At 43.1% G+C, this 17,682-nt stretch overlaps 1 protein-coding gene across 1 annotated transcript in view; it reads left to right on the top strand.

Moving 5' to 3' along the window:
- Positions 1–17,682, top strand: part of STX12 (syntaxin 12) — a 727,233-nt gene that overhangs the window by 104,425 nt on the left and 605,126 nt on the right. The window contains exon 2 of the mRNA XM_069623056.1: positions 4,755–4,824. Within this exon, the coding sequence (XP_069479157.1) occupies positions 4,755–4,824 (70 nt within the window). The remainder of the gene's footprint in view (positions 1–4,754; positions 4,825–17,682) is intronic.

The following is a 17,682-nucleotide window of genomic DNA, read 5'->3' on the forward strand; positions in this document are numbered from 1 at the left end:
TTGGATCTATGCAGTCTGTTATAATTATTCAATTGCAATTGCAACCACTATTAAGGTAATCTCTTTCATTTCATATTTAATCTGTGTCTCTTTATTGATAACTGATTTTGGTCGGACAACGTACATTAATACTTAAGTCACAATTCACTTTCTCTCTGATTTAGTTCTGGAATTGTCCCTTAGAATTATTCATACTATTGGTAAGTGGTGTACATTGGTATTCTGCCTTTCTGATATTCTTGCAGACTCTTTTAGCAAATTGTGATTATGGATATTATGTTTTGCTGCACAGATTACCCCCTTTTGGATGAGATTTATGGGTAAATATAGTTTTTTTCGGTACTTCTAACATTAATAGAGGCTAATTAGCCATTTAATCTACCCATGGTTGTTTAGGCACCGTACAATACTGAATTTCTCTTTGTTCTTATTTTTCCTTTTGGTTTCGGAATCGAATTGACGCCATTCTGAAACGGTAACTGACCTAATGTAATTTCATCTTATCTTTATATTTTTTTCATGATTACACATTTATTTTGTTATGTTAAATTGGAATTAATCCTTACAATGGTGTCATGCGTTACACGTTATGATTTTGGCGATCATCCCCCTTACTCCCCCTTTGTTTTGTCCAACTGTCATGTTATGTATGGATTGCTGCACATGCAAATTGTTTTTAATCGTTTGTCAATTACTGTACAGCCTCAGAAGAAGAGCTTTGCTCGAAACACGTGTCAGGCTGTTGAATAGAATTAAAAACACAATTCAATTGTCAGTTGTTTTGCTTGTAACTTGGCGCAGTTCACTGATCTAACTTACTCTGTTCTCTACTGAGGGTTCTTGGTCTAGGCACCCTCAACCTTTAAGTTGAACGCTGCCGCACTTACAATCATATTAACTGGCATTAGCGCTGTGGGTCATAGTGGCCTTTCTGGACTGATTTGTTCTATTGCTTTTTAATTCGGAAGATTGTAAAAAGAGATTAATAGCCAAGCAAAATATATATTTTTTTAATTTGATTTTATTTTCATTTCGTATTACATTTCAACAGTAAAACCAATATCACATCAACCACCGAAATGTCATCTATTTCAACAAAAAACACATCCCCCCATTAACTCTTCCCCCACCCTCCCCACCTCTCGTGGTTAATTTTTAAAACCAAAAGAGAGCTACACACCTAAAGTGCCTCTACTGCAGGGTAGCTTTACAGAGATCAAAGGAGAGCCTATTCACAAGGGAGGTCTTGAGGAAGTGAGGGAAATGCATTTCGCAGGTCTTCAAATACTAACAAAATCAACAGAGGGCCAGGACTAGGAAAATCAGTCTTCAGGTCAGCAACCCCTCTTCCCACATCCCTACTCGGGGTATATCATATTACCCACTTCCCCTCTTTTTCACATTCTCTCACTAGGCCACAAAATATCCACTCTCCACTAGCCATTTGCAAATGTTAAAGGATATTCTTTTTTGTACCGCGCACTATCACCACCGGAGTGGTCCCGATGATGAACTCTTGGCAAGCACGAAATGGGGTACTCTGTGAATTTGGAGAATATAGGGGTGAGCGTGACTTTTTTTTTTTTTTTTTCTTTTTTTTTTAAACTTGGCTTGCAACCCTACTCCCATGTTTGGCTTTCCACAATACAATGTTTGATTTACTTTTATAGAGATTACTTGAAAAGTTCACGGCATAATAAAACACTTAGACAAATATATAAATCCTTACAAGAATACAAGAATATATGTTCTGCTTAAATATGTGTGCTTGCAGAATTATATCTGCCGAAAATAACTGTTATTCAAAGGGGTGATCGCGTAAAATAGCTTCACGTTTTAAATGCTCTGTCTTATTGGAGTGTACTAAGGTATTTGTGAGGCCCCAGTGGGACCTGCTGTCCCTGGGCTGCAGGGGAGGTGGGGAGGTGAGGATTTGTTTGCAGGGCCCACAGGGAGTGTGGAAGTGACAGACTTGAAGTAAAAACCTTTAGTGAAATGGTATGAAGAAGAGCTGAGAGCAGGCTGGGACTGAATACGCTAAAATGTTACAAGTATAGTAAGTACACTTTCTACATCTTCATAACCCATAGGCCTAGATGTGTGCCATCCAACGCAGTTGTGACCTGAAACTAATGGGGTAAATCAGTCAGTACGCATCATTTATTGTATTTTCCTTTGGTATGGAAAAGTGGCAGTACTCAACCATGCTAAACAATAGAGGTTTTGCAGAGAGCCGATAGTACTGGCCTTTTTAAATCACTGAAATTGCTATCGGGATCACCTCAATGGCTTTGCTATGTATCATGGCGCAAAGTCTTCGTATCGGTGGGAGGGTTTGGGGATTCATCGCCGCCTCAATCTTATTGTGAAACCTTGACTTTATCATTGGTACTTCCCTGATTAATAATCCACCCTCCTCAATAAAAAGGATGCAAGCAAGGCATTGGAATCATGAAGCGAGGCCGAGCAGAGTTCATCTTGCGAGCCTCAACTAATGCCACCGACCATCACAAACGTTGCTATTCAACATTTATATACAACCACTTATGGCGATTTTAATAACGCAATCTTGATCTTTCATATACGGATGACACCCAGATTTACACAACGGTTAATACATCTGTAGATTCACTGTATAGAATAGTGTACTATTGAAGTAGGCTACTGGATGACAACAACTGAGCTCCAATTAAATCCAAGTAAGACCGAGCTTATTATTTTTGTCTCTAAACACTTGATTGGGGATTCCCCCAGGGTTATCACCCCTGCCTATTTGGTCTCCCTATGTCCTTCTCTTCCAAGGTTAAGAATTTAGGCTGCATTTGGCTTTCGAATTTATGGTCTGAACAGGTCAGAGCAATAGCACAATCTATTTTCTACAATCTACGCTTGCTACGCATGTTCTCCCATTCCTCTCACCATCCGATCATGCTGTCCTAGTGGGCTCCTAAGTTAATTCCAGGTTGGATTATGCAACAGGATTAAAGCACCTTTAGCGCCTCGAAAGTGCAAAGTTTGGACTCCTTTTCAAGTTGCCTAAAACAGGCTCAGTCTCCTGGGTATCCCTTCATTGGCTACCCATTCGGAAGATGATTGATTTTAAAAATCTTGTGCCTGGTTTTTAAGTTTGTCAATGGATCTGATCCTTCAGATCTCGCTAGTTAAATTTCATAGTAGCAGCCGAATCTCTGTTCGTTCGGCTAGTAAGCATTTGCTGCTGATTCCTTCACCCGGATGCGTTTCTAGACGTGACAGACGATTCTTGGTTTACATCCCTCGGTTATGGAACTCGCTACCACTATTTCTATATAAACTGACTTCTCTGGTTGCTTTCATTAAAGCCCTTAAAATGTATCTTTTCAAATGCTAGGCGCTACGCTACATGTTTTGATGATCTCGGCCAGTGACTTTTATTCAGGAAAACCTGCGCTATATAAATTCATCAAATCTGTGAAGCTGAGAGCTAAGTATTCAGAACATTTTGCTAAATATTGGGATTGGGTGAGAATTTCCCTGTACCCTGGCATAGGTTAAACACACCTTTCCGGGAAACTGACACATTTCTCACAAGTCTATGACTTCAAGATAGGGGTTCTGTGTCCAAACTGAGGTATCATGGGAAGAAAGAACAAATGCACTTTGACTCCAAAACGCATGTGAAGGAAAAACTGCAATCTATTTCTTAACTCTTATTTACTCATTCTTTCAACTCCTTTCTCTGGCTCTAACACTAGCTCTTATTTTCTTGCGCTTGTATGCACAATTAAGTTATCCTAGCCCTGTCTGCTACTACAAATGTAGCAGCTGGCTATTTCCAATATTGTTGTACAGATGATTAATGTAATTAGTTGCCTGTGTGTGCATGAGCCCCCCCATCCCGCTAGTCGCCTGTGTGTGCATGAGCCCCCCCCACGCCATCCCACTGGTCGCCTGTGTGTACCTGAGCCCCCCCCAGCCCCGCATCTGTGCCACATATATTGACTTTCCGCCTGGCATGCTAGGACTGCCTTCAAGATGGGGCTGCGCATCATGTCTGTGCCACATATATTGACTTCCTGCATTCATTGTATGCGGATGCCACCCCTCAAGATGGGGCTGCGCATCATGTCTGTGCCACATATATTGACTTTCTGCACTGTACCACCCCTCAAGAAGGGGCTGCGCATCATGTCTGTGCCACATATTTTGACTTCCTGCATTCATTGTATGCGGATGCCGCCCTTCAAAAAGAGGCCACGCAAATTGTATGTCTTTGCTAGCACTTTTGTATCCAAGATTTCACATGCACTATGTAACTAAGTAAGCCTTCTTAACAGCGCCACGATGCCCATGGGCAGTTGTGCGCTTTACAGATGCAAATAAATTAAATAAATAAAATGCAGATACTAGCTTGATTTGTTGTTGTGGATCATGCGGATGCTGGCTTTATCTGCTGTTGCTGGGGATTTGGCACTGGGTACATTTATTCTTACTGTGCATGGGAAATCGTCATGTTTGTTGTCACTTAACCTGTGAGTGCTGTATATATCTACTTTTGTAGGATCGGGTGGCGTTAAGTTGCTTTCTGTTGATCGGTGTCACCAGCATTATCTTGACCATTTCCTATTCGGGGATGACGGCAGGTTTTAATGTGCCATTATCTTGAACTGGTAACTTTTGGCATACAACGGACAAATGTCAGTCTCTTTGGCATAACATGGAATGCTGGCTTTTCTGCAAAAATGTCACGTTTTGTGTATTTTGTTTTTGTGCAGCTTCCCAGATAAGAAGCATGATCAGTCAATTGGGAACTAAGGACGACAACAGTAAACTCCTCGAAAGTCTGTACGTAAAATATTTTCTACTATATGCCTGGTTTTGTTTGCGTTTAAAATTAATCTCACTGTCTCTTCATTTAAATGCTATAAACTTAAGAACTGTTGCATGTTGTTCATGTTATCAGCCTGAATTGTACAGCATAATGCAGGCTTTGTTGGACAAACCAGTTCTGTGATGCAGTGGTGTCGGGATTTTTTGGGACATATTCACAAAACCACATTGAAGACCTACTTGGACAGGGTCCGACAAACACTTCCCCCCAGGTTACACTTTTAAATGTACCTATAATTGGGATATCACATTTCATAATGACCTCATATTCTAGGCAACAAACGCGGTGTAACCTCCGGGTTTGGCTGTATAACAAATGCTATAAATAAATAAAATTAAAATAAACGACGATACAGAATCTGATGTTATGCTGTACTTCTGTTTGAGTGGGCTACAAGATGAGAACATGGTGTACACCTTTTAATTATCTTAGTAGTCTTAATGTGTCCGACCTCCCTTCCACAATATTGACATCTTGCAAATGTTTGGTTTGCAATCATTATTTTTTGATTGATGAAGGTAGTGATATCATGATGGGAATATTTGCTGAAGGTGGTTTGTGGAGAAGATTTGGTGCGTGAGTGTGTGCACGCACGCTGTAATTTGCTAAAATAACATTTTCAGGCAGCATCTGTCTCTTTTTATACAAATCTGCTCAAACTCCCTATCCTTGACTCCTACTACCTTTCCATAATTCCTTCCCCACCCTCCCATACCTATGGCACCCATCTGGACTTTGTCTTCTCCCATACAGACCTCCTCGATCTCTGCCCTTCCTATTGACTCCTCCAATCACCATCTGCTCCTGTCATCCCTATAGTTGTCCTTCTTCCACTCCCTCCTACTCCTCCCACTCTCACATGCATTATCATTGTGACCCCTGCTCTTTTAACAGTTCCTCTTTTTTTGTTTCCTCCTGTATCTCTCCTCTCCATTCATATTCTACCTTTGCATCTCTATGGCGATGAAGCTGCTTCCTCCCTCTCTTCTCTCTTCTACTCTTGACACGCTTTACCCTGCCTCCCCTTTCTTGCCTTCCTGCAAACCCGCACAACCATGGGTCACTTGGCAGCTTTGCTCGATGCTGCAAACTCTTAGTCGCCTTGGGAGACGCCTGCATGAGTCACACTCCGACTCAGACTCCTCTTTACTCTCCACTTTTCACTCTTCTTTTGATGCCGCTCTTCTTTCTGCTAAGCAGTCTTATTATCCTAATCTCCTAAATTGCTATTCTTCTCATCCCGTCATCATTTACAAACATTGTCTCATATACATTTCCCAACTCTCACCTCTCCGTCCCCGGCTACTCGCCTCCTACTTTACCTCTAAAGTTGCCTTTGTCCCTTCTGAATTGAACCTTCTTCTCCTACTCCTCCCTCTTCATCCTCCCAATATGCTTGTATGTACTCTTTTCTCCCATTCTCTAACTCAGACACTGAGCTTCTGTTATCTAGAGCTCATCCCACCTCTGCTCCCTCTGACACCATTCCCTCCGCTCTCATTTCTAAAGTCTCTGTCTCCTTGTTGTGTTATCTTACCTCTATGTTTAATGTTTCTCTTTGGTCCTTAACCTTTCCTACTTTGTACGATGCAATCCTTCATGTCCTTAAAAAGCCCTCACTTGACCCTTCTCTCCCATTCAATTTCCAACCTATATCCCTTCTACCTCTAAGCCCTTGGAATGTCTTTTCTACTCCCAAGCCTCTCGTTTTATCTCTTCTAACTCTATTCTTCCCTGTTTGCAATCTTGTTCCTGCTCTCGCCACTCTACATAGACCACATTCTTCTCTGAATCTGGTCGTTCTGCTTGCTATTCGAAATACTCTTCCCTTCGTTTGCCAGCTGCTTTTGATACTGTTGATCACTCGCTTCTTCTCCCTTCTCATGGATTTTCTGGGTCTGTCCTACGTTGGCTTCAGTCTTACCTGTCCAATCGCACCTATCCTGTCTCCTGGGCTGCCAAATCCCACTCTACCCTTCCCCTTCACCACAGTGTGGGCCCTCTTCTTTTTTTCCTTCTATACCTCTCCCTTTGCCTCTATCATTTCATCCTTTGGGATTTCCCACCACCTCCATGCCGACAACACCTTCCTCTTTCTATCCTTTTCTGCCTTGTCCTCTTCTAGTCATGCCTCTCTGGCTTCCTGTCGTCTGGCCATCAAATCCTGAATGTCCAACCGCTACCTTGTCCTTAACTACTCAAACTGGTTTTTATCTTTCCTTCTTTGACCAATCTCCCCTCCTAACTCCCCCCTCCCACCCTGAACCTATTGCGTCCGTTTACTTTCCTTCTCTTTTCTCCCTATTTCTCTTTCGGGTGCAACCTTGGCATGCACCTGGATCCTTCTCTCTCCTTTTAATCTGCATATCTCCTCGCTTTCCTGTTCCTTAAAGCTCATCTTTTTAACATCTATAAGGCTCGGCCCTCTCTTACTTTACAGGCTTCCAAGTTACTAATGTCCTCTTATGTTTTCTCGCCTCTTCTACTACTCCTGCCTCCTCTTTGGGCTCCCTCTCTCTCGGCTTAGTCCACTTAAGTCAATTTGTAACTTCTCTATCCGTTTCCTCTGTTCTTTTTCCTCTGGACTCTGTCACCTGCTCTTTCTTCTCTTCGATGGGTTACCCTTTCACTCTCGGTTGAAATTAAACTTCCTCTATATGGTTTTCAAATCCTCCACAATCTTGCTCCGCCTTATCTCTCTTCCTTGATTTCATTCTATTCTCCCTCTCGCACTGTCCCCTCCCAGTCTGTTTTTGTTTTAACTGCTCCCTACGCACCTTGTGCCCAGTCCTGCTACCACTCGTTTTCATTCTGGCTTCAAGCTCATCTATTCTCACTCTAATGTTGGTTCTTGGTTCTTTTAATATGTACTGTCTTGTTTGATCTGTGCAGTGCTTTATACATACAAATAAATGTGTGTTTCTTGCAGGTAACACTGTACAAATGCATTGCAGCAAACCATGGGTGTGGGAAATGGTTACTTGTTTGAGCTTCTTTTTTATTAGTTGTAACCATAAATTCAGTCCTGTTAACTTTGCTATTACAAATATGTATTTTTCTTTATAAAGTAGTTTTTTAATATCTGTTGGTGTCTAGGAAAGCATCTGATTACTCTGTTGGTTTCGTCAAACACATCAAAAGAGATATGGGCATATTCTGGGATACCAATCTCACTCCCCCCCCCCCCCTATACCGTACACACATGCTGGGATTCATTCAAGCCCTTTATGAGAAGTCAGTGCATCTCCATGTGGGCGCACAAACTCAGTGGCGGGCCCGAGTGGACTCACTGACGCACACACTGCATACTCTAGAAAAAAAACACATAACAGCGCCCGACCAACGTACCCTCCTACAACTCTGCAAAATCTGCACCAACATTAAAGAGGTTGCGACTATCGGGGCCCAAAACTCCTAGTCCAGTTGGACGCAGAAATTCTACCTGGAAAATGACAGGCCCCTTCGACTCATGACACACGCTTTAAAACAGAAATAGCCGGCTGCGGCTCTCAGCTCTGTAAAAGATGGGAAAGGGAACCTACTAGTAGGGGACGAGGCCATCAACCATAGGTTCGCAGAGTTCTACGCTCACTTACACGCTAATCCGGAAGCACTTCCATTGCAGGCGATGCAAGGTTTCCTAATGGCCATTCACCTGCCTAAAATTACACAGGCCCAATACGACGCTTTAGACACCCCTCTGGCAGAGGCGGATATCAGAAGGGCAATCCATGCTCTGAACCCAGGCAAGGCCTCGGGCCCAGACGGGATTCCGATAGATTTCTACAAGGCCACGGTAGGGGAAGTCGCCTCTCGACTCCAATCAGTTTTTGCGGCGGAAAAGGAAATCGGCCGCCTGCCTGGATCAATGATGACTGCCAACATTGTAATATTTCACAAAAAGGGGAGGCCCGAAGAAGAGTGTGGGTCTTACAGGCCCATTTCCCTAATAAACGCTGACGCTAAGGTCTTTGCGAAATGTCTGCCCCAAATGTTGGAAACCGTACTGCCTAACCTGGTCGGGGAAGACCAGACAGGATTTATACGAAAACGGCATTCTGGGGACAACATCCGTTGCCTCTTGCACATTATTGCAGAGGAGCCCGGGCTAGAGGACTCGGTCCTTGTAATTGACGCAGAGAAGGCTTTTGACAAGGTCCAATGGGACTTTATGTTCCTCGCCCTCACAGAATATGGCCTTCCTCCTTCTCTAATTGCCCAGATACGCCGATTATATAGCGAGCCCGAGGCAACGGTAACTACTAATGGCCGCACATCAGCCCCTTTTGCCCTACAGTCAGGTACACGTCGGGGTGCCCTCTATCGCCCCTCCTGTACGCCCTGTCCATCAAGCCAGTTGCTGAGATTCTGCGGTCGGATCCCCAGTGGCGGGTACTTTGGTGGGGCGGGGACGGAGCACTGGTTCTCCCTATATGCCGACAACCTCCTCATTTACATCGGGGACACCCAGACATCCCTCTTGCTAAAATATGGCCCGATGGCGGGATACCGGGTCAACTGGTCCAAATCTGAGATCCTACCGCTCCGGTCGGATATCCCCTGGGACCCGGGAGGAGAAGCGTCCTTTAGGTTGCAAACAGGCCATATCAAGTATCTGGGGACCATTATTAGTGCTCGAATTGAGGACCTCAGAGATCTTAATTATCCTCACCGGGTTGAGCAGATCCGTGTGGACCTCATCAAATGGGATGCTCTACCGCTGTCTATGACAGGCAGGATCAATGCGGTTAAAATGAACATAATGCCCAAACTCATCTATCTGGCAATGATGCTGCCATGCTCTCCCAGCCAGAAGATGTACAGAACTGTCGATGCTGCAGTCTCGAAGTTCATCTGGAGGAACAGGAAAGCATGCATTCAGGCGGGATCCTCGCTGCATCTAAACAAGACGGTGGCCTCACCCTGCCGTCTTGGCGGAATTACTACATGGCAGCCCAGATATGTTGGGCCAAGCGCTGACTAAACTCGGAAGACTGCTCCAGCTGGAGGTCGATGGAGCTGGGATTATTGGCTCCCATTTCCCCATCGGATGCTCTGACCAAGCCCCCAATGAAACTTCTGCAAAAGATTAGATTGCATCCTGTAGTGGGACTGACAGTTGCAGTGTGGCATAAGCTCAGAGGCAGGAGGCTATTGAAACCAAATAGGCACCTACATGGATGTCTGTAAAAGGCTTCTTGCACTTGGCCGTATACCTACTGTCCATTTATTACAAGACACTCCATGGGCTCGGGTTAGGATTTTAGATCTGTGCGATGGCCCTAAAATACTCTCCTTCTCTGAGGCCGCTGGGGCACTTGCCCTACATACAGGCCATTGACTGCAATTTGGCACAATTGGGGCCGAACTAATGCGACACACTACAGAGGTATCAGGACAGGCGCTCCCGGCCCTCTGCAAATTAAAACTGGAGCGCTGGATAAACATGCATCCACCACTCTGCGACTTCTACTCCATGGCCATCACAAATAATGTGGGTAGGAACTCCACCTTGGCGGCAGCCTGGTCACTAGACCTCGACACCCCGATTGAGATGGGGGGGATATATATCAATTTTTCTGAGTCATTCCTGCAATGTCCCTGAACCTGAAACATGGGGAAATCCAATTTAAAATAATACAAAGCTTATATTGCACACCGTCTAAATTGTATAAAATGGGATTGACCCCCTCTCCCCAATGCTGACGTGGCTGTGAAACACCGGGCACCATGGGCCACTTGCTCTGGTCTTGCCCCAAGATATCGCCCTACTGGGACTTGGTACATGGACTAGTGAGCGAGCGCATCCCAGAGGCGACTATCACACTGACCTCTGAAGACTTGGTATTTGGGGCTAATTACAAAGAATGGCACACCGACACGCTCGCCTGTAGAGCACTATGCACTATAATGTTCGCTGCGCGCAAACTACTGATTGTGAACTGGAAAGCTTCAACTCCGCCCACGAAAAATCAGTTGATCGCTATAGTATCTAAGATCTGCTCCCATGAGTATAGTGCTCAAAGAAGAATGCCGCTCTGGCCCATACATTTTGGGCCTTGTTCGATCCTCCCTCGGATGAGTCCGGCTCCCCGGGGACTACAGAGACTCGAACTCCCGCTGTGCGCCCCCCCCCCCCAGACAGGGGCTTACCTAGGTACCCACATTAAGCACTTATAACCGTCCAACAAGAGGTCAGATCTCCCTTGATGGGTGCGCCACTCACGTCATGAACCTTGCCTTGCATACACCTGATCACACCCAAACACGTCTTTCGCAACGTCCTATTCCGGATCTAGAGGTTGTTTCCTACGAGAATAGTTTAATTTGGGGGTGGGGGTGGGGACGGGGTGGTTGCGGATAAGAATGTCCAGTTTGAAGGAACTGGGTGCTACACTGATACAGGCCCCTAAAGGGCACAAGCACCAAAGAGGATGACTACTCCCCCATGGACTTTGATTGAAGGGGGCTTATGCAGAAAGGACGATGTCTGTAAATGTGGGAGAAGGTACTTTCTCTATGGTGTTTCCTTGATTTGTACTAAAATTGTAAAATAAAAAGATTTTACAAAAAAAATACTTGTTTTATTAATTTGCCTTCATAACCCAATGTGTTATTTTTTTTTTTTTTTGAAGGCTTATACATACGGAAACATCCCACTACCTTGCTTACCCATTGCACTTGCGCCAGTTGTGACCTGTTTCCCCCTACCCACATTTTCATTGTGAGCCAAGACTGCAATCTTGTTCTTGATTCCAACCCTTTGCAGGCCTCGCAATGGTCGAGTACCATTCTGAAGGTACTTTAACTTGGTGGTGAGCATACCTAGAATGTTTGTTTTCAATCAATATTTGGCTGTGAGTGCATTTGATGCAATGATCAGGGCTATCCACTTGGTGGCGGCAGTGCACCTATCATTTCAATGTTCTATTTTGTTAATTCGAAAAAACTTTTAAAAACCTACAATCGTGTCAGATGTCATAACCATGTTTTCCAATAGTTATTCTGAATGGCAACCAAATGGAATCCTACAAATAAATATATTTCAGATGTAATTGAAAATGTATGTAGTACGGACACGCGAAGATTTTTAGACACATGTTTTATCCTCTAGTCAACTGGTGCACAATATACGGGCAATGTAGGGCCCGCCACATTGGGGTTTGAGGCCCGTGCCACGTGATCACTTCCGTAATGAAACGCACCTCTCTTCAAGTGCTTGAAAAGCAGTAGAAGTGAAGGATCGTATGCTAGCACCATGACCTCACACAAGATGTCATGGCCCACCTCAATTACATTTTTAAAGACCCCTGTTTGTTACACAAATCGACTGAACATGCAAGGGGAGCAAATGTCTTACAATGTGCAGGCCACCCATGTTTAGAGGATTACTAAAATGTATTGTGTAACGTATTACTACATCTGGGCTTTTAAAACCGGGAACCGCATGGTATGTCTCGGGAGGATAGCTCAGGGGCAACGTGCTCGCCTTGGAAGCAAGACGACACCGAGCACCACAAGCTCGATCCCCGGGTCCGCGCTTAGAAACCTCTGGGTATTAATCATGTTATAAATGACCTATCATATCATATGACACAAACGTTGGCATGAAATTCTTGCTGCCTCCGTTCTGTAAGTTTGCTTGAATGATGATTGCAAAAGTTAGCAAGGCCAGCTTCCTATCCAACAGTCATCGGAGCAAAATGCAAATTCTGAATTTCCTTTTAGCTGACTTGACTAAAATCACATGAGCAAAGGTCAAGTCGACCAAATGTTTATTTTGTAACATTGTATTTTCACCACAAAGCCATGATCCAATAAGAGCTGTGGAAACCCATAATGGATGAACCATGAAAGAAGAGAGCTGTACTTCATTATAAAGGTTTACAACCTGTTTGTTCGAGAATATGTCTGTCTGTCTTTTGACTCCACACATGCATTGCTGCTACAGAGCTTTGATTCGCCGCCCAAAGTAAGAGGGGGTCTGCGTCGGCTCTCTCGGAGTGAGACAGAGAGGGTGAGGGCTGAGTATGGGTCCTGGTGGCATGTTTTTTTTTTAACTACCATCCAAGGCAGTGAGAGTGTGGAAACAACCCCTGTTAAATATTGCACTTAAGAGCTCTAGGCCCATGACGAAGCGCTGTATGCATGTTGCGCGACTAAAGCAGAAGTCGATGATACAAAAAGCTGAATGGCATCCCCTTTTCTCGGGGTGATCGTCATACACCTTGTGTTTTTGTGGTCAGAGTAAAAGTTGTTCCTCCCTTTTGCTGCATTAATTGTTTAGCATATTTTTAAACCTTATCAAGCCACTACAATAGCATAGCAATAAATGCGTGTTCAATAAATGCCATATCATATTAATATCTCTAAATGGTGTTTTGCTAGGCAGGAGCTGTTTTTGAAACGCATTCTTTGATTTTAAAGCGGCTGAACACTTTTTAAGGTTTGCAGCTTTTAAACTGAAGAATCGGTTTCAAAATAGTCCTAGCTGAGCGCAAAGCCTATGGAAGATATTTTACTTTGCCCTTTGTTCGGGGCCGGGCTTGGCAAACTGCTTATCTGTGTAGGCGACTCGACCTTTGCATTTAAGCAACATTACCGGAAAATATCCCGATTTGATTTATTTTTCGCATATCTACGGTTCATTTTCTGAAAAGAAAATTGGCATTTGATCCATGCACTTTCTTAATTTAGGAAAACCAGTTTAATGACATTTGCATGTATATTTAAATGTGTGTTCACTTCTGTGTGTCGTCCCTTCCAGTTGCATATGTTCTAAGATGTGACGGGTAAAGCTGGGAGTGTTTGGGGCTACTTGTGATATTTCATCAGTCACTGTGCTTTTTCCATTAAAACAAAAAAAAGGTTTTGCATATATGCTCTGAAAAGTTGTAATATTAACAAATGTAAGATGCCACTTGTTATTACTGTTAAGTTGTTTGGAACTGCTAGTCTGAGAGGTCAGCTCCTGCCCTGAGATCCTTCATCAAGAAGATGTAGACAAGGGCGTGAGCTTGCTGAAATTCAGGAAGATGATACCCAGCCCTCAGAGAGAGCTAAAGAAGATGCTATGGTTACCTGTCGGGCTAAGGGCCAATCAGCTGAGGACTCCCTGACAGAAATGAAATCATGGACAGTGTTGTTCTATCCACTGATAAAATGAAACAGACGGTATTGGATATGAAGAATGACCAGGCTTTGGACAAGAAATGGACTGGAGTCCAGGGTCTCTGACTCTGAAGACCAACTCTGTGCATTGGAGGATAAGGTTTCACACTTGTCCTGGCTGTTGGATGATGCTTTGAAAACAAATTCTGAACAGGATAATTACTCCAGACGCTCAAATATAAGGGTCAATGCCTTTCCTGAAGGGGTTGAGAGTGGCCGTCCTGTGGATTTTCTGCAGAAGACTTTGCCTAAGCTGCTCAATCTCCCCCTTGGTGATCTGCTTGAGATTGAAAAAGCACATTGTACTTTAGCCCTTATACCTGGTTTTGGCCAACCCTCCCCGTGCTTTTTTGGTGACATTGCTAAGATTCTTTGTCAAGGAGCTCTTGTTGTGGAAGGCTAGGGAGTTGGGCAAATTGAAATGGGTTGAGAAACACAAGATTATTCTCTTCAATGACTACAGCAGAGAGATTGCTACTCAGAGAAAACTTTTCATGGATTCTAAACGTTCGGCCAGAGAAAAACATCTTTCTTATTATATGATTTATCCTGCAATCTTTAAAGTTGTAGTGGATGGCCCGAAACACCCTTTTACTGATCGATCTCATCAGAGGAAATTCAGACAATGTTTCAGTGAATTATTAGGATGGTCTATTTAACATGTGTGCAGTTCTATTGTGCGATATTTAATGCCCAGTATTGCGAATTCCTGACTGTAAAGCCTAGCTGCCGCAATTACTTTATGGTGCTGGTTTGAATTTATTGTTCCCACACTAATAAATACGTGTGTTATTCTGAAAGTCTCCCTCTTGGTAAACTAGGGAAACTCGGTTGGGGTATTAGGAAGCTATTAGACACCACCACGACATGTGTGATTTTTAACTCTCCGCGATGATCGTGCAGGTCATGTATGTTATATCCTCCTGTAGACTGACATGTATTTGCCCAAAAATCGATAGGCTAAATGGACAGAAGTCATTTTTTCTATTTTGGGCTGGGGCATCTTTTGATTTTCTTTATGTCCGGTCTTTGGGTAGCTTCTGACCTTTTTGTTGTTGAAGCGATTTTTCCCTCTATTGTGCACATAATTGTATACTAATACTGACCTAGCTGAATGAACCTATTTTCTGTATGCATCACTAACTAAGAAGACTAATATGGTAGTATATTTCCACCCCCTTATTAAGTCTAGTTCCAAACAGATGGAATCTCTATATCTGCACCTTTCCAGAGATGCATGGGTTCCGATTTCATTGCGAACATGTTTGGGTTTAGCCTGTGGTATTGAATGTGTTATAATTGGGTGGGAGGCTATCCTTGCACATCTGAATGACTAAGGTGGGGGCGGCCTGTGTGTCTGGTGGGGGTACGAGGATGGACTTGGTGTACTGTGAGCTCCATTGGGAATTTGATTGATGTTCCATATTGCTGCATGTCAGTCGCTGGAAACCTGTGTTTATATCTATTAAATAAGAATTATTATACCTTTTTAGAAATAAAACTGGTGTTTGGTTTTGCCACAGCAGGTGATGGCTGTGATGGCACAGAGCATCAAGGGATGGAGGGGAGCGATTTCCGTGTTCTAGGGAGGGGATGTGCTCTGATGCTGGAATATAGATTTTGGTGAGATCTGTTGGGGTGAATTGAGTGAGTGTGGGTTTTACATGATTGAAAGTGGATGTAGCTCTGTGCACATGCAGTACTGAGGTGCGTATTACCATGTCTTCTAAATGGATTAAGTTGATAATCACTCGATTTGGTGGTAATGGTGCTTTTATGTGTGGAAAGGAGAATGCTCTGCTTGGCCTACACGGATCATTCAGATGGGATTGTTTGTTTATTCTAGGTGCAAAACTGAGGTTATTGTAAACCTAACTTTTATAATCTGTGCATGTGGTTGGTTTTGGCACTTGTAATTTTTAAGGTAGGTTATCTCTCATCTTAAAACCAGGTAATGGTAGTGGAGGTGGAATGCATTACTTGACGGTTATTTAGGACTGAGTAAGTTGGGAAATGTTTTTGTTTGTTTGATCTAGTTGAGCCTTTATTATGACCATGAATGGCTTTGGAGACAGTCCACTGCTACCTGTGGTTACTGTCCCGTTTTTATTTTGTGTTCCTGTGTTTTTATGATGTGGGAAATATGGATTGTGCGTTTGAGTTTTGCTACTGGGTTACATTCTGCTCTTATACCAAATGGTCTTTTTAATCTGATCCTATACTGTGACGACACTTTCTTCTTCATTCCAATATAGTAATAGGGCAACTAGGGGCTATCCGCTAGACAATCTTTAGCTGTGTTCTGGCATTGGGTTGCGTTTGTTAATTTCTCCTTTTCCTCTATTTTATTTGATTCCAATTCTGGGGAAAACATACAATGTACAACTTTGAAAATTAACGAGAACGTGACCAGTGATAATATGTATACATCTATAGAATTGTAGCATTTTAGGTGAAATATTTTCCATGGAAATGGCGAAAGATTGCCAGAATGACTAAACAGCATTGCACCATCTTGGGATTTGGATCAGCATGTTTCTTGTAAAATATGTAGTCTGCCCGTATAAGTTTCGTGATGATTACATTCTTTTCCTTTCCCCTATGTAGTTTTTTTTTCTTTTTTCCTTTTTGTTTTGAGTCAGGATGTGGCTTCTCTGTGCTTGTTCCAATTGACTTATGTACGCAGTCTGGTGTTTGTTGGTATCATGATGGAGGTTTATATTTCACTGGGTGTCCTGTATTGATTGGTTTGAATGTGTCTAGATATGAAACTCTAGGTGTGTGTTTGTCTAGCTGTCTAACTGCTTGGAACGTGAAGGGGGTGAATAGTCCAATAAAGAGGCGGAAAGTACTTAATTTTCTGGGTAAACAGAAACCTGATATTGTCTTACTTCGAGACACATCTGCAACTGGAAAAAGTAGACTATATTTTTAACAATACACATGTTAAATAATTCTCCAGTACATTTGCCAGCAATTCTAGGGGGTAGCTATTCTGTTTAGGAAAGACTTGCGATTTACTGTGGAAAGAGTGGAGCCTGATTCTGAGGGCAGGTATATGGCAGTTAAATTGCAAGTGGAAAACAGACGTCTGATACTTTTTAAATTAACGTGGCACAAGCTGTATTTTTCAGAAAATTGGAAGATATTCTAAAGAATATGGGAGATAGGGTGTTCTTAATTTATGGGGACTTCAATACTATTTTGAATGATTTTCTGGATAAATCAGAATTGTCCTGATCTTATGCAGAGGCCTGGGCCAGGAAAGGTATTTTGCGACTAATGCAGATGTTTGACTTGCAGGATGTACATTCGGCACTGCATGGAACTTTCCCTTCTAGATAAGTAGTGACCTTTGTGGTGATTTGAGTGCAGCAGGAATTGGTAATGTTGTGATTTCTGATCATGCGTGTGTGAATCTGGCAGTAGACAGATCAATGGGAGATGAGAGGAATGGTAGGCAGTGGAGATTCAACAGCAGTGTGTTTCTGGATCAAGATTTTTTGAAACCGATTGATGGTGACATCGTTATTCTCAATGAGACGTTGACTTTGTTGGCATGTTGTCCTCTGCCTGGGATGCACTGTAAGCCTTTTTGCGAGACAAGGTTATTAGTTTTGCCTCTCATAAATGGCTGAGGT

The sequence above is a fragment of the Ambystoma mexicanum genome, chromosome 11, assembly GCF_040938575.1.
Source record: "Ambystoma mexicanum isolate Mex_15411 chromosome 11, UKY_AmexF1_1, whole genome shotgun sequence".
NCBI classification, from domain to species: domain Eukaryota; kingdom Metazoa; phylum Chordata; class Amphibia; order Caudata; family Ambystomatidae; genus Ambystoma; species Ambystoma mexicanum.